The following is a 20202-nucleotide window of genomic DNA, read 5'->3' on the forward strand; positions in this document are numbered from 1 at the left end:
TTTTTTTTTTTTTTTTAGTGGAGACACTGAACTGTGTTTTCTTCAGAACAAAGAAACTCTTTCTTTGCATCACACTTGGAGCAAAAACAAGATGCAGCRTTAGTACTTTGCTAGGTCTGGGAGAATTAATAGCATACATGTAATCARTGCAGTAAAACAAAGAAAGTGCTAGAATAAAAATGAATGTGCATGGAAACACTAATACCCACAAACAGGACAGGTGAAAATAAAAGTGTTTAAGATTTGTTATGTTCATCTGGAGAAAGTAATGTAGAACTTCATTATATTGGGAAGTCAGGTGATGCATTGGGGTGTTAGTTGAACTAATACTATTAGCGGTGCGGGAGCGGTGCGGTGTATTACTAATACACATGAAATCTACTATTTTTAATTTGTCTGCTCTAATACCACAATCTCATAGAAAAAGACAGGGGGGTTTTGTAAAATTTAGAGCACAAGGAACAATACAACCCCTGTCCTTCTGTAGCAGAGACAGGTCTGCAACGCTGTGGACATTTATGTTGATTTTAGTTACTAGAACTGTTGTTTCAGATAGTTTCRGGAGCAGTTTATCACTAATGTATTGACATGAAGTATTACACCTGTTCCAAAAAGGTGGTTTTATTCAGGTGTTTCTTCAAAATAACAACAAAGTGTAAGGTTTCATTTACAGTAAAACAGGAGGAGAATGTGAGAGCTGTTGCTGTTTTCCCCGCTGTTGATAGACACCATGTCCATGGGTGAGAAGGTCAAGATGTGGTTTGGTGGCCACACTAGAAAAGCAAAAGATTCTTTAATTTTTCACATTGCTATGGAAACAAGGAAGACATGAGCTCCACCTACCTGAAAGGAAACTGCACACACATGAAATCATGCAATATAACTTTCATAGAAAAGCATTATTCATTTAGTATAAGAGAAGAAGTGTCATAAGGTGAGGGTATTAAATTTAGAGCTACACTCACTTGACACACTTTTTGGTCCAAAAGAACTTAGAACTTGAGCATGCACCTGCCATCTCAGTGATGAAAAGAGTGCTGAGGATACTTTGTAATTCAGGTTCTAGGAAAAAAATGAGCAAAAGAGAACAGACCTTTTATCTCATCATCTAGGTTATAAGATATCATAACTGTGTTATAACACCAACTTCACACATGTGTATTTACTTAAACAGAGCAAAACTTCTCTTATTCAATATTGATAGGCYTATTGGCAACTTGTTAAACCTAACAGGTATGAAGGGCCTGTGACTCATCAGGAAAAATTCATCTGAGGCATCCTGTACCTGTTGAGATCCTTCTGTATTTATCTGAACAACAACAAAAAAAAAAATCTGAATTTTTTTTTAAAAAGTCCTTTAAGTGCTACTTTGAGGCATCATGACTGATTCTTCTGAGCTAATAGTTCAGACAGTAAAACAAAAAGCAAAAGAAGAACAGTAATATTTTATCATTACCATCTCTGGTAAGAGATTTTTGAAATACTGAGGTAAACTTAACCACTAAAGACAAAAAAACAAGTTCCTTTTATGTCATCAATGTTTAACTACATGCCAGCTGAAAAAAAATATRTGTTCAGTTGGAAAAAAAGCCCCATATTTCTCTTTCAAAAAATTAATGACAGTAATTTTGTACAAAAATTTATGGTCTTACTGGTTTATAATATGATCTTTATAAAGCTGGCAGTATAAAACTGYTTTTATCCAGCAATAGTGTGGGGTTCTGACCTACAGATTGGGGTAACTGATGGTTTTGGAGCAATTCTAGTCTAGTTGATCAGTTCTAGCCTGGTTTGTATTTGTTTTTGTTTCTCATAGTCCCTTTCAGTCAGTTCAGCCTGTGATAGGTCTTTCCCACTGCATGTGTTTTAACCTTCCAGACTGGGACAATGAATTGGTGTGCTACACAGAATTAAATGAGGATTTAACCTGCACCTGGCTGCCAGTACCTAACACTCCAAACACTGTTAATTATACCGTGTACTTAAAATGGTAAGTAATCTGAAAAGCAATCTCAGAAAACAAAAATCTTTTTATTGCTGTTACATGTGATTGCCATCTGCCAGAGTTTTGCTCTAGAGTATTTCATCACATTATAGGTTCTTACACAATGCCGGTCAATATCTTTCATCACTTCTCATCAATACCTATTGTGTTTGTAAGAGCTTGGTGAGAGATTGGTGGGTTGATCTTGGCTAGACACCACTAAAGCTGTTCTGTCCCTCCCCTCCTCAGCCTGACAGGGGACAGAAAATATGACAAAGGCTCAAGGGTCGAGATAAGGACAGGAAGARATCACTCAGCAATTACCGTCATGGGCAAAACAGACCTGACCCKGGAAAATTAATTTAATTTATTAACACTCAAATCAGAATAGAGAGATGAGAAATATAGCTAAAACTTGAAACCCCTTCCCCGTCCATGCTCCCCTCCCCGTGCTTTCCTTCTTACTGGGCTTAACTTTTCTCTGGAATTCCCTGCCTCCTCCACCCCAGCACTGTGGGGGCATGGGAACTGGGGGTTGTGGTCAGCCCATCTCATGTTTCCCTTCTGACTCCTCCACTGGTCCAGCATGGGGATCCTCCCACAGGAGACAGTCCTCCATGTCTCCAACATGAGTTCTTCCCCTGGAGCTGCAGTTTTTCATGAACTGCTCCAGCATAGCTCCCTTCCATGGGGTGCCAACCCTTCAAGAACAGGCTGCTCCAAAGCAGGTCYCTCACAGGGTCACAAGTCCTGTCAGGGAACAAACCTTCTCCAGCGTGGGCTCCTCCCTGCTGCTGCCACTTATTCACATTCCTCTCTGCCAGCTTTTTCCCTCCTTTCAATATATTATCCAGAGACACTGACACCATGGCCGATGGGCTCAGCTTTGGTCTGTCCTGGAGCCAGCTGGCACTGCCTTTGCTGGACATGGCGAAAGCTTTTTGCAGCTTCTCTCAGAAGCCAAATGTGTAGCACCCTGCTCCCAAAACCTTACCATGTAAACCCAATACGAACTCACTCTACATCTTACCATGCCTCCAACATTMTGCTTAAAACATTATTGCTAAGGATCAGCTAACTCAATTACCTTCATTTGCAGCTATTGACTTGCATAGAATATTCAACACTGATGCATTCAAAGTTAAAAAAAATTAAAACAAAACACCCAAAATAAACAGACACTGGGCTTTTATTTTATGTATTATGTATTCTGCTATAGTAGGTATCCACTGATACATAGACGCTATAGATGTGGTAGACTTCAGATAATTCTGAATTGTCAGGTGCTGGTTTAGCAGATGGAATGAACTTGTAGGGTTAATCTTGAACTGACTACCTTATAATACAGTATCTTCAACTGCAGCACAATTACAAAATYAGATTTCCTCATTTTATATCTAGATATTTGGAATCTCCCATGAGATGTTCAGTAATAGAGACATGAGATCAGAAGACATGATCTGTGCCATGGGACTTTATCGTGGGGTTCACACGGTACAACACTGTATGCCRTTGGTATCTTCTGATATCATTGCTGATTATTTTGCTGCGTAGCCACCCCTCGTCTTCAAAAATGAGCTGTGGTTAGGAGCATCTCCTAAAGCTAAGAAAATGTCATATACTGAGAAATCCCCCAGGCTGATCATTTTCACATTGCAGAGGAGTAAAGCAACCACCTCAAGGCTGAGGTTACTCCCCCGATCACCTGCAGTATTTTCTCTCTGGAGGTAGCAGCAGGTGCCAACTTGCAATAAGCACCAAATCCCACTATATTTGCAGTCTTGCYTCTTGGGACTTTAAGGAGTCCTGTTTTATTAGAAGGACAGAAACATCTGTGAAACAGCTCTGTTTCTGCAGAGATGTTATCAGCTGAAATCTTCGTAAGCCAGTTGTTCTTGAAGTACAAAGTCAAAACCAGACTGTGCTGCTCCCAGGCTGCAGGGTTGATGTCATGATCAGACAAGGCAGAAAAAAAAAAATGAAAGAGGAGGTCAGTGGGGGAAGAGGGAGATAATTCCCTGGTAGAGATGTTGATTTTTCCAARTCAGAGTCAGGATTCTAATCTCAGTCTCCTAGGCTTCCAACCAGTGGTGTTGAAGGAAAACATCCTATCTCATCTATTGGATTTAAAGAGAAAAAAACCCCACATGTGAAAGGGCTTTTAGCTTGCCTTGAAGAGGGCATCACCCCTTCMTGCATGTAACACCAGTTTGACACTGTAATTGTTCCTTGTCTTTGCTCCTTATGATTTAGTTGTCAGGAAGAAAAATATCAAAGACAAACACTCCCACAGAAAGGTTCCAACCAAGAAATCAAAATCACGCTTTGAAATACTAATGGCTGATTCACAGCTAATCTGATGCAGAAGACAGGAAAACCTTCAAGTAGCTCTTTTCAGTTATTAAATATTGAATCCTGATGTGTGTAATTTAATATCTGGAATGCATAGCTAGGCAATTAGCATGCTAGCCTATTTCTTTAAGAACATTGCGCAATTTWAACCTTGGAAAAAATCTGTCCTGTGTGTGGCTGAGGCTAAACGAGAGAGATGGGAAAATAGGTAGGCAGCAGACTTGTATGTAACACATTAAAACTCGTGGACTTCCTGTGCTGTGTGCATTAGGTATACCAGGAGACATCGACAGGGCTGAGGACTCRGGTGACATTTAAATATCTCTATCAAACCCTGATGCTTTGCAGGAACAGAACTCAGAAGACAGGCATATAACTCATAAGAGTTTTTTCATAACTTTGTGCTAATTTAGATTCATGTAACTGAGAAATTTTGCTGTACAAAGGGAATTTGGGTGCCCCTGTGATAGACGGCAAGGCTTTATGAAGTAATTTCTAACCTAATTTTATACCTTCAAAATGCTCTATGTATCCCACTGTAAGTACCAAAGGTCATATGGATTGTGTCTCATGCTGTGCCTTATAAATTTAAGGGATTCATCACTTCTCCACCRCACAACACAAGGATTTGCATGTTTAAATTTGCTAGAGTAAGTGGAGTACTGGAATTAATCTTGCTGTTTCAAGCTGCTCAAGGTTCACCTTCAAGATTTTCAGATGAGTAATTATGTGTAGAAGTATTTGGAAAGCTATCAGTCGCTATAACGTTGCATTCTTGGGCAGGGGAGGAAAGGACAACTATAACCCAATAAAAGGCCTTTCCTTCTGCTACTTTTTCTTTCAAGGAACAAAATACGAAAAGTTTTTCGACGAAACACATCATTGCCTTCCATCACAATAGAACGAAAGAATCTCTACATTGAGCGATTTGCATCTGTCTGGATAGCAGTGAATTATGCTCATGACACCTGTGCAAAAGGAAAGAACATCTCAGTGCTACCAAGCAAAGCAGGTACAGCACCTTCACAAGTTTGTTACTGCTGGGCCCAGYTAAAGCTGTAGTCTTTAAAGATTATTGCCAAAATTTCAGCTCCCAAAATGCTCTTGTTACCTTTACTGATTCAGAGAGCTAAGATGCAGTTTGATTTCCTTGAATGAAGTTAATAACAGATGTCTATCAGCTTTTACAGTACGAGGGTTTTACTTTGAATATTTTGCTGGAATATAAAATAGTCATATSCAGAAAAGTACATAGTAATATTTGTGTACAGTACTTAATCAGATTTGTGTGCTCTCTTTGAYGGTTTTCTGAATTTCTTTATATTGGTTTATATACAAAGAGCAGACTGCCTCATCACTCTGCACCTAAGGAATCTTTGATCTAGGGCATTAAAATTTGAGAAACCTTTTCAAAATTCAACTGTTTTCTAAGGCTACTTGCCTATTACACAGTGCTACAGGGAAGAAATGGAAAAYGCCCTATTTAGTAAATAGCCCTATTTACTATGCCCTTTAGATGTTTATTTAAAGATTCCCTAYCCTAACTGGTCACTGAAATAATGTTAAGAGCTTCCCAAACCTTCACCTGCTCAGACTAATCCTAGTCAAAGAAAAACCAATGTTTCTCACTGCTGGAGGTTACTACTAGCTCCAACCAAATTATCACTATGACTTTTACTAGAGACTTTTGGCCACCTTGTGTTTATTTGAAGGAAAGGTAAAATTATATTTTCACTTACTGAAATACAAAGATATTCTGGATATTTTTTATATAATTCATGGCTACAAGTACTCTTGACATTTTGATTTTGCCTTTCAGCCACAGTCAAAATAGTAACTGCTTAGAAAAAGAGTCTTCCTGAAATCTACAGAAATATTTACAAAAGAAAGGCAAGAGGAACAACTGTATTTCATTGATACCATAAAGATTTAGCATTTATTCATTTGCAGTGTTTTTTTGAAGTCTGTGCCAAGTCTTTTAACTTTTATAGACCACACCTGACAGACATAATTACCAAAGCTTTCCTGCTTCTCTTGCACTTTTAACAGCTGCATATCCCCCATTTTAGGAAAATGCTTGTCACCATCTAACATAAATGCTTATCAGATCACAAATCAATTGATAATAAAGTGGGACYTGCCTTCGACTCCTACAGCGTATGAGCTGAGATACAGAGAGGYACTCACAGAATCCACTCTGTGGACACTGGTAAGTACTTCCAGACAGCAATCATATGAGCACAAAAGGTGCCTTGGTGTCAGCTTAGCTACACGAAACACATGCAGCACAAGGGTAGCAAGGAGGCACAGCAAGGAGTCAGTTTGTAGGCAGATTCCACTGGTTCTAACAAATCATTAAATTTTTGGGAAAGAAGGAATAATAGTTTTAAACAGAGTAAAACAGAACAGCGTGTCAGCTGGTTTATTAATGTACCAATGAGACACTCCAACAACCAGTAATGCAAAAGCTGCATTTCAGAAATGCCATGTAAACTCAGATCCAAATCACACTTTMAGTGATTTACAGTATTACTCTTTTTGCTGGTAACATTACATTTTCAAACAGATTTGAGATAAGTTTGCTACGTTTCTTAAAGCAACTATTCATATCTTACACACTTTTGGTTTGCGTCAGTATTCCAGATTTCTCTGTTTGAAAAGAAGGGAAATAATTTCTCTGCAATATGGTCAGAGACTCATAGAATGGTTTGGGTTGGAAGGGACCTTGAGAATCGTCTTTCATGGAAGCTCCCTTCATACTGGAAGGCCACAATTACAACTCCCCAAAACCTTCTCTTTCCCAGACTGAATAATMCAAATTCTCTCAGCCTTTCCTCACAGGAGGGGTACTCCACCCCACTGATCAATTTGGTGAGCCTCCTATAGACTCATTTCAAGAGGTCCATGTCCTTCCTGTGCCAGGGATCCTGCCCCTGAAAACTGGGAAATGAACTCTCCATTGAATCTGTTAGGTTACAAAGCCAGCATTGCTGTTTTGAATGCATAGGTTACTCTCCTCAAAGCATGCATGCTCAGTAACCTGAGAGACCAGGTTATATTCCTGAAACCAATATATTTTCATCATATTTCTGAATATGTGCATACATGCTAATTATTTCCACTTGATTGGATATGGTTCCAGMTCATCTGATGAATTTTTTCTCCTTGGTAGTATCTCAAATATGTCATCGGGTCATAATGTACTTCTTTTATCATTCTTTGCTTTGACATACAATCCTTGTTCTCAAAACTAAGATATCAGTTAGTACATATTAATCACTCCTGGAAATAAACAAGGAAGCATTAGCTGGAACAATTTTATTAGTCACAGCTGTAGGGAGTTAACACAAGGCCACATTAATCTCTGGTATTTATACTAAGCACTGTATGTACAAAATTAAGCACCTACAACAAACACCGGGGTCATACTTATTATGCTGTTTAAAGGAATTTTCCAGCATTTTCCTCCACTGCTGAATAGATGTCTTCTTACAGGACTGTTCAGTAACAAACCCAGAGCAGGATGCAGCCCTGCAGGTGGGGTCTGAGCAGAGCAGAGCAGAGGGGCACAATCCCCTCCCTGGCCCTGCTGCCCACGCTGCTCTGGATGCAGCCCAGGACACGTTTGGCTCTCTGGGCTGGGAGTGCTCATGGCTGGGTCAYGTCCAGCCTCTCACCCAACCAYACCCCAGGTCCTTCTCAGCAGGGCTGCTSTGATCTGTTCATCCCCAGCCTCTGKTGATACCARGGTTGTTCTGACCCAGGTGCAGCACTTTGCACTTGGCTTGTTAAACCGCATGAGATTCCCATGGTCCCACTTCTGGAGCCTGTCCAGGTCCCTGTRGATGGCATCCCATCCTTGGGGAGTGCAGCAGCACCACTCACCTTGGGGTCATCCACAGATTTTCTGAGGGACACTTGACACCCCTATGTCATTAACATGGCACATGGAAGGGCAGAGGGCTGGGAGCAGTTCAAACCCGTGCCCTGCAGGTCCTGGAGACGGGACAGGGAAGATTCTCACGACTACTGTGAAGGACTGGTAGAGACAGCCACACTGGGTGATGGCAATGACTGAAGTATACAGCTCATAAATATTCATTTTCTCCCAGATCCCAGCTGATCCTATGAATTTAGGCCATAATCTCTTCCTAATCACGTGAATGTAGGCTACACTTACAGATGARTGAGTGAGTATGTGTATACATGCACAGATGATGTATAAAGTTACTCTTTATCAAGAATAGGATTAACATACCTTTAATGTAATTTAACATTTGGATTTAAAATCCATTCCACTTCCCTCTTGTTCTGTAGGGATTTGGAGTCTTTCTGTGATACTGTGTGCAGTGGGATTTTTTTGCAATCAAGCATTTTGTATTGGCAAAATTATCTGAAGTTGTCATGGACAGAGTATGACAGGGGTATTAATACCCTTCACTGACAAGAAAGAGGTAGCAATATGTTTATTGATAGAAAACAGAAATCCAGCAAAGTTTGATAGTAAATGTGACAGGAGTTTAACAAGAGTAGATGGCAAGTAGCACTCTATTACTTTACAGAGAATAAAGTCAGACAGAACTGCTAAGGAGACCTTTCAACGGGGTCATGACACTTAGAAATTCTCCCCTTGCATTCCAAAATCCTTCTTAAAGCCCCTGTGAGTCTAGTTACTTTTGGATCCAGACTTAATCCCAGATCTGGTCAAAAGTTTATGTCGCAAGGATATATGTGTACAGTGAGTACAATCAATCCTTTGTATCACTTAGATGAAGTTTAAACATTTCGGTGCATTAATTTCCAATTCACTTATTGAGTGTCTGATGAGATGAATATTCTCTCAGCTTTGAGAAGTAACTTTAAGGTGTGTCTCTACTCAAGATATCCTGTTGTGTGACCCACTGCTGTGCAGGAGAGCTCAACAGGCTGTGGGCTCTCCACTATTTAATCAGTAAGATGAGCCACTTACGGCCATATATGCATGCYCACTTCACATATTAGTTTCTTCCACAGGTGATTTGAGTCAAGCCTTCACCAGTGCTTTGGTTAGGTTGGATGGATTGCTCAAATTAGCCCTTGTCTTTTGTGTTGTTCTGTGTCTGCTCCAAATCAGCTTTGAGCTGGATGCTGGTCCAGACACATCTGTTATGACTGCTGATATTGGTTGTCACTTGAGCAGAATTACAGGAAACAGAACTCAAGATGGAGAAGAAGTGGAAGGGAGGGAGGTGAGCACACTGCCACAGAAGTTAATTAATAATTAATTAACTTCAATAAATGAATAACATACAGCAGAAATTAAAAAAAAAAAAAAAAACCACCAAAAAAACAGCCCATCACCTTACAGTGGGGCTTTGCTGTTTTTATTTTTTTTAAGGAAAGAGTTTAAGCAATAACAACTATTTCTATTATATTTTCTCCTACATTTTTCAAGTCAGAGTTTTCCTTAGTAATGGGTGGTGTCTTTGTTTCAAGAAAAACTCCACTCCTATATAGTTACTGGGGCTCCAGTGCAGTCATCAGCTGCAGATGTACATCACAAGGCACAGGCAGCCACACTTTGAGTCCAGCCATGCTCTTCAAGACATCTGTCATGTGCATCTATTTACGCGTAATGATGTCCTTAAAAATAAGGACATTTTTCAAAATGCTTAATTTTCCCTTGAATTCTTGTTCTTCAGAATGTCAACAAGGCTCAGAATTAACTATTTTTTTAAAAAATTTTCAGTATGTATAATGTCTATATATAATTATATTATATACAATTGATTTTAAAAGCAATATTTAGACCCAAGTGGTTACTTACTGTCCTGAGAACAAGTTCATGAAAAAGAGGGTGTTGCCRCGAAAGAATGAAAATACCTTGACTAAATGTCATCCTATTTGATGACAGAAGCCTCTACTTTCAGCTAAGTCAGAAGACTGGTCTTAGGCTGAGAAAACTATTAATATAGGTTATGTTTTATTGCTGCTACATAAATGAAACTTTTTTTTAGATGCCTGTTCAAAGCAATGCTGTCAATATCACCATTTCAAATATAAATGCTACGTCTTCCTACATTGTTCAGCTCAGATGCATAACCAAGGATGATCTCAACTGTGTTTGCGTTTGGAGCAAAGAAATTTTGGTCCCTCACAGTAAGTGAAATGTAGTTTCATGCTACTGGTAGTAAGTATGAATGTAAAGGCCTTTCTAAACTTTGTGTCATATGGAATAGCATTTTTAGATACTGCTGAAAATATGAGCATCACAATTCTTTATTTGAGTGCATGTTTCCATCTTTTTCCATGTTTACCAGAACTCATCAGCAAGCCAAGAATATCATATAATGTAACTACTCAAGCCTCTCCAGGAAGGAGGACTGTTCTTCTGARGTGGGAGGTAATGTTCTCTTCCAATCTGGGTACCTCCCGTCATGTATATGCTATTTCTTTTTTACATTGCAGGAAAAAAACAGACTTTCTCACTGTATTGAGACTACATTTTTATATGCTAAAGGTATTGGATATGGTCCAGTTGCTGCCGAATTCGTTGCATCTATATGCTGGTGATCTAGGTGTTAGCAACTAACAAGGAAAAACTACGTGAATTTAGAATCTTGAAAAATTACTAAAACTTCCCTTCTTTCCCAGGGAAAAAACATGTTTTAATTTTAAGAGCTGCCAGCTTTATCTGAAATTCCTCACAAGACATGTGTCTCTGCCTTTTTAATTATTAAATGTCTTCCTGTCTACATTACTCCAAAAGTATCCAATTATTTCATTAAGATAACCCAGCCTCACAGCTTCATGGTATCTACACACTATTAATTTTGTGCCAGAAATAACAGACAATCTTGATATCAGAAATAATCCTTTAAGAATTCATAGGCGTTCATGTATTAAGTTTCTGTCTATATTGCATTAATTTCCCCTTCTGTGCACTCATTTTCCAATCTCTTATTAAGATTAGTACAGTAAAATAATGAGTGAACTGCTACCACAAATTTCTACCAATGGGTTTTTAACACGTTCCAAATTTGTAGCATAATTACTATCATTTCTCTTTAAAGAGAGTAGATACCTAACCAAGCCCTAGTAGATGAAAATACCCAGAGGCATAAATTTCAATTTAACACCTCTCATTAACTTTCAAGTTCCTAATAATGACGGATATGTTCCAGTGAAATGTAGAGAACTTCACAGCTGCTTCACTGCTGTTATTACTAATTGGATACACATAACTAAGATCTCAATTAAGTAAAATTCCTAATCCTGTATTTAAATCCTCTCAATTTAAGCATGCTCTTAATTTTGAGGAAATGCTTTGCTCCATTGATTCCTAATGACCTAATTAAAACAGTATGATTTTATCCCCATCATTAGAGGTTATTTTGTTTATGCAATTAAATTCCTCATGATTTTTTTGCACGGGACATAACAGCATTTATAGGATGATAATGTTTTTCCTCTTGCTAGGTAGCACAAAGTGAGAATGTCCTTGGATATTTTGTTGATGTGGAAAGAATACCCAACAGCTGCAGCAACTCACCAAATCGCATCTCTCTCAATGACAGGAAAATTCTTGTAAATCTCTCCATGGCTTACTATAGAGTTAATATTTCTGCCTATAATGAAGTGGGAGAATCTCCACAAGCCATCTATATTGTCCCAGAATTCTCTGGAGCAGGTATTTACCTTATCATTCTTTCACTTGAGTGGATGACCTGTCTCTAAGGCTACCTGTTGACACACTATGGTAAAAGCATACTCTTGAGTGTTTATTAGGCAGATATTTYTACATACTGGGAGTCAGAATTATTTCTGAAGAAGATACTATGGTAGAAGTCAACAGACCAGCAACTGAATATACAGTTTAGCAGTTCTTGTTTTCTCAAGCTAGAGATAGTACCATGTGCTGGATCTGCTTAGGAAAGTGGTTTATGGACTGTCCTCAACATCAAGTAGTTACCAGTGGTTTAAAAAAGTTCACAGAACTATTCAGCTAAGTAACTATTAAGAGACCTGCTGCCGTTCTTTATTTCAGTATTACTCTAACATAGAAGGAACAGATAAGATATGCATGTCACATTCTAAGGTTATCTTTTGTGATGCCTAATTACACAGTCTTTTCATTAAAAAATAAAACTAATATAGTTTTTCTTATAATATAAACTATTTTCATTTGTTATAGTCCTGAAATATGTATGTTGCAATATAAGAATGTCGCTTAAAAAGTAAGATTTTTTAAAATTAAGCAACAGCATTCAGTGCAAATACCCTTGTTGATGTTCAGACACCTGCAARTGATTGCTTATCCAGAATTTTCTAAGGCTCCTCTCATTCTGTTCTCCCTTGCCTTGCAAAGAGGTAACAACTTCACTTTGCCCATACATTTCAGTCCCTTAGCTCTCTTCCAATGAAATATAGTCTACCACTTCAAACAACCATTTGACTGACAAATTCATTGCCTACCGAACCTCTCTCTGAGCCTGTATTTCATGGCTCTCTCCAGACACCTGTTTCCACCCGACTGTCCTTCAGTGCAGCTTCTCTGTATCAATCATGAATTACTGACAAGACCCTTGCATTAAAAGTGCCATCTCAAGATAAATTCCTTCTCAGTATACAAAACTTCTCCTCAGCCAGAGCATTCCATTTTCTTTATGGAATCACGGAATCAACTAGTTTGGGAAAGACCTCTAAGATCAAGTCCAACCTATCAACTAATACCACCTTATCRACTAAACCATGGCACTAAAGTGACACTTCCAGTCTTTTCCRAAACATCTCCAGGGACGGTGACTCCATCACCTCCCTGGACAGCCCATTCCAATGCCYGACCACTCTTTCTGTGAAGAAATTCTTCCTGATGTTGAGCCTAAAGCTCCCCTGGCACAGTTTGTGTCTCTTGTCCTATTGCTGGTTGCCTGGGAGAACAGACCAACCTCCACCTGGTTACACCCTCCGTTCAGGCACTTGTAGAGAGCGATAAGGTCTCCTCTTCTCCTGGTGAAACAACCTCAGCCCTGTCAGACAACCCCAGCTCCTTCAGACAACCACAGGACCCTCAGAAGTAATGTGTCTTTCTTGTATTGTTTTGCAGACAGGAGATAAGATGGAGAACATTTATGTCTGACACAAGGTCCATTTCTTACCTCAAAATGACAGGTTGTTCTTCTCCCTCCTTARTGTCAGTCAGAAAGTCTTTCCTAGTTTGATAGTCTGTCTTTTAAATTGTCAAAATCTTCAAGATCCTTTCAGAAAATGCAAAATATTTTAAATATGGAATTACCTAGGTATGATCCATCATTAGCCCCTTCTTRTCCTCCCCTGGCCAGGCAAGCACTGTGTCACAGTTGCTATATGTAGCAGTCACTGGTGGCTCACAGGGGGCTATGTAGCAACACCAGAGTCCTCCTTTCTGAGGCTTGGARCAACCATTTAATCAGAAATAAGGAAAAGTCATGAACAGCAATCAACTTTGTARCCCCCAGAACAATTGCAAAGTAGTAAATGCTAAGTTTTCTATATTGAAATGCAAGTATATACCTTACTATGATGAATAAGTCAATCCCATTGAAAATTATTTAATGAATAATCTCCAAAAAYAGAGCAAAAGGAAGAACAATGGGGAAGAAAACTGCTTTCCTGTTTATTGACCTTTAATTGTGTATTTGTTCACAGACTTACCTGGTCAAATCCATGTCAAAAGCCATGGAAGTATTGCAGTTGTCACGTGGACTCCAGAATACAATCCAAAATGTTTTGTGGTTGACTGGGGCAGCGGGAAAGAGGATATGCACATGAAAATAATAACTACGACTACTGGAAATTTCACATTAGGTAACAGCAACCATCACACCTCTTATGGAGGCAACCTTTCATTTCTTGGTTATTTTCGGCTGGGTAGAGTAGGATTTTTGCTGAAAATCCATCTAGATAAGAGCATCTCTTAATATTTGTCAAATACTACGTCATCATCTAATGCTTAGTAACATTAAGGCAGACAAAAAGCAGATTTCTCATTAGGATTCTTCTGGATAATGTTGGTCAAGACATGCAGCTAAGCTACTGGTAAATTCCAAGCAGACTCATACATTACTGGCTTTTAAAAAACACAAACTATTATCTTGTACCTAGATAAGCTTATCTTTCAATATAAACTGCTCTGTTTTAGACTCCCTAAGATTAATTTTCTATTTTTTATCCCCATCCCTATACTAGTCAAAGCCTAATTTCTCCACTCCAGGGTTCTGCTTACAAGCTAGTCWTGGTGGGCTTCCATCAGGGATTGCTTTATTGAACAGACATTGAAAATCTTAAAGTCATGTAGATGTCTCTTGCAAAGACCATTCAGGAGTGGCTTTTATGTATAATAGAGAACATTTAGCCTCAGAGGTCTACAGAGTCTCCTAGAGAGCTTACTGTTAACCTTGGTCCTTCTGCAACATCTGGAGTGCCRTATTACATCTAGGTTTTTTGCTTGGGTTTATTGGGTTTTCCCACTCTAGATGAGTGGGAAATTCCTATCCCTGAAATAAGGTAACTACAGCCTTTTTATTTCCCAATTTCTCCTTCAGCATCTAAAACCTCCCATACGGAGACTATAAACTATAAAGTTTGTCATCTTTTAAAGAAAATTCATGTTATGTGCTGTTCTGGTTTCAAAATAGTTTGCATTAAGCATCTAGAGACATTGAAGAAGGATGTATGTGTTTTATACTCAGTGTAAAGCACCATGCACTTACACTATGCTTTGAGTCTTAGAATGCAAGARCTGTACAAAAACGCTATGAAGTTGTTGTCTTTCCTCTCCTTCTTCATAACTTTTCAGTAAAGCCTGGCATACCTTTATTTGTTTTCCAGACAATTTTCAGCCATATAAGTTGTACAAAATAATGGTACACGCATCTGATATGTGTCAGTGTGAAAGTTTCATAAGACACGAAAAGACTTTTGGAGTGACCCACTTTTACTCCGTTGAAGGAGGTATTCCTCCCCTTTGTATRATCTCACCCTTTATATTTCTTCTTGTTTCCTATCTGCAGCAAWAAAAGAAAGGCTACACAAGATTTCTTTTCCAGGTGACTGAACAGCATTCTCCAGTTAGCATTGCCTTTGGTCTTAGTGGTTATGTCCTGGCAGTGAATGACCTGAATTTTGCTCCTTACTGACAAGTCCACAGGACTATTTTTATTACATGTGACATTACCAAAAATRACAGAAAGAGTGTCTCAGGCCCATGTGGCTCAAATTTAACTGTGGTCAGATTTTCCAGTCTCAATTTCATAGTGTTGTTTATAGTTTCATWGTTTATATACTGCAAGCTGAAAGAGTATGGCTGTTACTATTGGAGTAAAATATTCATAATGAGACAGTCACAATTTCTTCATACTTTGGCATTGTTTAAGGTGAGAGGGTTTTGCTCTATTAATCTCTCCTTTATTTTTCACCCTTTACATTGTGTTTATGGCAGCTAGAATCTGACAAGGAACCCTCTTGGAAGCAGCTAGTTTCAATCTTGTACATCTATGTCACAAGCATTAATGCAGAACTCAAATATCGAGGTTTCTTTAAGTTCCTAGGACAGGTCCTGCTAATGTGACAATTCTGAATATTACAAAGCATTCTGCACTTGTGAAGTGGACTGAAATAGCTGCAGAAGACCGTTTGGGCTTTCTCCAAGGATACAGGGTCAGTTACACAGATTCATCAAGGAAAAGGTCTCCAGGTAAGTCACCTCTGCCAGAACAAAGCAGCAGCTCAGAGCCATGAAAGAAAAGCTTCATTCAGACCACTAAGTGCACCCTACTGAGTTATTTATGATTTCTGTGTAAATTGAGTGCTCTGCTCTCAAAGGTCAGCTTCTGGTTACACTATTAATGCTGTAGATGCTCCCATCAACACTTAGAATTTTCTAGATATAATCTCAAATTAAATATTGCYCTTTCCTTAAAAATTACATTTCTAAGACTCCAGAATAATTCTCTGGTGACATTTAAGGAAGACATACACTTGCAGTGTTTCTGAATTATGAAGATTTCAAGCACAGCACTTTTATGTTTCATTGCAACTCATCCCATCTTGAGTCTGAGCCTTTCCATAGGACTTCATACATTGTGTATTTCATTTTTCAACTCAATTAGCAGTTTGCATGTCTTACCTGTGTTTACAAAGGTTTACCATTATAAATTTACTTTTGGAAACATTTTCTTAAATTATTTATGTCTATTTTTGCACTTGATGACCTTAAAAGTATTTTCCAACCTTAACAAACTACAAATTATGAAAATTCTACATGCATTGGAATAAATGATTGRTTGTGAATTGAAATCATTCGAGTTTTCACTTTTAAAAAAATCCCCATACTTCTTCTGATAAACATTTTCTTTCTGGTCTGTACTGGCAAGTCTCATTGCTATAGGTAATAATAGATTAACTTTGTACATACTGACTTCCAAATAAAATTGAAGGGAAGGCAAATAGCACCTAAGACATGACAAAGGGAGACAGCAAGAGTTCTATAATTCATGTTGACCCATGCCTTTACAGAACCATAAAAAARTCTTCTGGGKATTATATTCCACCTCAAACACCTAWCTGAAAGAGGAGGCAGAATAGGAGCCTCCAGGACTGAAATTAATTTCTCTTTTTTTTCCTCTATCTTAACCAGTCAATACAGCAGTGACATGACAGCCAGTTGCCCTGTTTTCCAGGCAGAAAGTAWAACTTCATTGGAGAATTTGGGGGAAGGAAGTCCTTGGGCTACAGCACCACATCCACTTTTGTGAAGATCTTAAAATCACAGTGGCAAACATAAATCCACAATGGCAAACTTGAAAAGAAATTTCTGCCCCGTTAAAGGCAGCCTTACAACATTGTTGCTTGTACATTATTCTGGCCTAGGGAAGAGTCACTGCACCATCAGAAAAGAAAGGGTKAGGTGAAAGCTCCACAAAGCAGTAAAGCAGAATGCACAGCCCTGTTTCTGTACTGAGCAATCACTAACAGCACTGGCCTAAACCAAGCTGAACAGCTGCTGGAGGGAGAGTAAAGCATGTGATAAGGACTACTCCTAATGTTAACTGCTGCACTCAACATAAAAACAATCCTTCAGCATGTTAGATAAATTCTCCTCACAGCCTTCTCCTCACACGGTCTTCTGTATTCATCACTTGTGATCCTTTGACCCCACTTGGATACCAGAGCCACTGGATCCCCTCTGCAAGTGGACAGGGGAGAGAAAGTATAACAAAATTTTCACAGGTTGAGATAAGGACTAGGAGAGATCGCAGAGTACCATATGGACAAAATAGACTTGATTTGGGGAAATTGATTTAATTTATTGCCAATGAACTTCAGACCAGAATAATGACAAGTAAAACAAATCTTTAAAACATCTTTCTCCACCACTCCCTCCTTCCCAGGTCCTCTCTCTTCCACACCAGCAGCACAGGGAGACACAGACTGGGTGTTATGGTCAGTCCATCACAGATTGTTTCCGCCACTGCCCAGGGAGAAGAGTTCAGCCCCTGCTCCTGTGTGGGGTCCCTGCCATGGGAGAGAGCTCTCCMTGAACTGCTCCAGCATTCACAGTGTTCGCTTCCTACAGAGCGCAGTCCTTCAGTCCCAGYCTGCTCCAGCCTGGATCTCCCACAGGGTCACAAGTCCTACCAKGAAACCTGCTCTGGTGTGGGTTCCTCTCTCCATGGTCTGCAGCTCCCTGCCAGGASRCTGCTCCAGCACAGGCCTCCCACAGGGTCASAGCCCCCACTCAGCATCCCCCTGTTCCAGTGTGGGTTCCTCACRGGCTGCAGGTGGATCTCTGGATCTCCAGGGACCTCCATGGGCTCAGGGGCACAGCTGCCTCACCATGGGCTGCMCCACGGGCTGCAGGGCAACCTCAGCTCTGGTGCCTGGAGCACCTCCTGTCCSTCCTTCTGCACTGACCTTGGTGTCTGCAGGGCTGTTCCTCACATATTCTCACTCTGCTCTTCTCTGGCTGTGATTACATTTGCACAGTAACTTTTTATCTTTCTTTAACCTGTTATCACAGAGCTGTTGTCACCATTTCTAATTGTCTCAGCCTTGGCCAGGGGCAYGTCCGTCCTGGGGCTGGCTGGGATTGGATCTGTGCACCAWGGGAAGCTTCTGGCAGCTTCTGACAGAAGCCACCACTGTAGACTCCCCACATCCCCCTGTACCAAAACTTAGCCATGCAAGCCAAATACAGCCTCCATGTATTGAAAACTCATGCCTTTTACCTCTGGGTTTAAAATGTACATAAATACTTTGGAGAAATCTTTTACCCATCCAAAGAACATCTGCACAGGGTGGCTTCCTCCAGATGAGAACTAGCMCTCTGAAGTTTTGCCTTTTCCCCAGTCAGATACATTGGTACATGCTCAGCTATCAGAGTTCATCTAACAGTGTCCTCCCCAAAACCCTCTTGCATTTCAGCTGTTACTCTCAACTCTTCTGCCACAAGTTACCTTCTTACCAGCCTGAAGGAAAAGACCACCTACCATGTGCAGATTTCAGGATTCACGAATGCTGGAGAAGGACCTGTGACTCTTTCACAACCTTTCAGGACTCCAAAATATGGTACAGTGGAACCTCTATGCATCTGCACTAGCCAGCATGAATCCTTGCTTTATGCTCTCTCTATGCTCACTCACAAGATTTATTATTCAAGTCTCAGTTACTGAGAGCAAATAACACAAAAAATTGTTCTTCTGTAAGAGGTGAGCTATGTATCACAAAACAACTCTGCCTGTATTTCATTACCTAGCATATAGGGAAGACTTAGCTGGGGTTCTTCATCTCTGAAACCTTTTCTGACATTTTTGTGCCATTTATGTATACGTATCTTTATTTATTGACAATTACTGTCAGATTTCAGCAGTTTAAATAATTTATGCCTATGAGTAGTAAAGTTCAATCATCTCTTCACAAAATCCTGAGCAATCACATGAAACTGGCTTCCTGMGCCATTAACTGTAAAAATAAAAACAAAAATTATATACCTCTCAATTGCTCTGGTTGTGGGTGAAAACTGACCAAAGTATCTTTTTCTTTCTGGTCATTTGAGTACCTTTTTAGTAACAGGTCCTTCAGCTCACTGGCAAAAGTTTGTTTTTCTCAAAGGTGCCTGGATAGGCTAGGAAGACCAATACAGTCACATTTAAAAAGCTGAGAAAACTAAAAATCAGATAAGGTTAGCTAAACTTAGTCTTTCAAATCTTTTTAATACTTGATCAGTTAAACAAAAACTAACACTGCAACAGACTTCCTTTGCTTGACCACAGCTTCCCTTGATGAACCTTTCTAATTAGAAATAGAATGTGCTAAGATGTTATCAGTGACCTGTGAAATTCAGAGACAGAAGTATGAAAATGGTTTCTTCCCACAACAACTTTTTTACATTAAGTGAAGGAGGTATGAAATCAAACAACTGAAGTGTTAAAAGTGGGGAGCAGAAAGAAAAAGMGAAGGAATTTTAAATCTTCCTGAAAATCAACAGGATCCCCTCCTCCTCCCACTGAAAATTTTCTYCTGTCAACACAAAATAATAAAGTATCTCTCTGGAGCTTTTCTTCAGGACTCTACTCCACTTATCCTACCAAATATGTGTTTGGAGATGAACCAATTGCTAAGTAAAGTAACAAAAATGCAGGGTGAAGTTATTACAATGTTTTAAAAATTAAATTAMTTACACTGGATTTAAACATTACATTTACTATTTTTGCTCCCCTCCAATGTTTCACATGTTAATTAATCCATTAGTAGAATCTCAGCTTGCTTTGCTATAAAAGACTTATTCAGCAACAAAGCAAACTGCAGCTTTCCAAATTACTTTTTAACATAGGTAGCTGCTGAGTTTA

The 20202-nt window shown here is 39.3% G+C and overlaps 1 protein-coding gene across 1 annotated transcript in view; it reads left to right on the forward strand.

The window, feature by feature from the left end:
* Window positions 1–20202, forward strand: part of LOC130588724 (interleukin-6 receptor subunit beta-like) — a 31986-nt gene that overhangs the window by 2322 nt on the left and 9462 nt on the right. Inside the window, exons 3-12 of the mRNA XM_057389613.1 lie at window positions 1879–1990; window positions 5182–5348; window positions 6406–6545; window positions 10333–10474; window positions 10636–10718; window positions 11795–12005; window positions 14003–14161; window positions 15185–15307; window positions 15897–16049; window positions 18779–18922. Of these exons, the coding sequence (XP_057245596.1) occupies window positions 1879–1990; window positions 5182–5348; window positions 6406–6545; window positions 10333–10474; window positions 10636–10718; window positions 11795–12005; window positions 14003–14161; window positions 15185–15307; window positions 15897–16049; window positions 18779–18922 (1434 nt within the window). The remainder of the gene's footprint in view (window positions 1–1878; window positions 1991–5181; window positions 5349–6405; window positions 6546–10332; window positions 10475–10635; window positions 10719–11794; window positions 12006–14002; window positions 14162–15184; window positions 15308–15896; window positions 16050–18778; window positions 18923–20202) is intronic.

Source organism: Malurus melanocephalus, unplaced genomic scaffold (genome assembly GCF_030028575.1).
Source record: "Malurus melanocephalus ecotype Western Australia unplaced genomic scaffold, MMel_1.1 scaffold_18, whole genome shotgun sequence".
Taxonomy (NCBI): Eukaryota; Metazoa; Chordata; class Aves; order Passeriformes; family Maluridae; genus Malurus; species Malurus melanocephalus.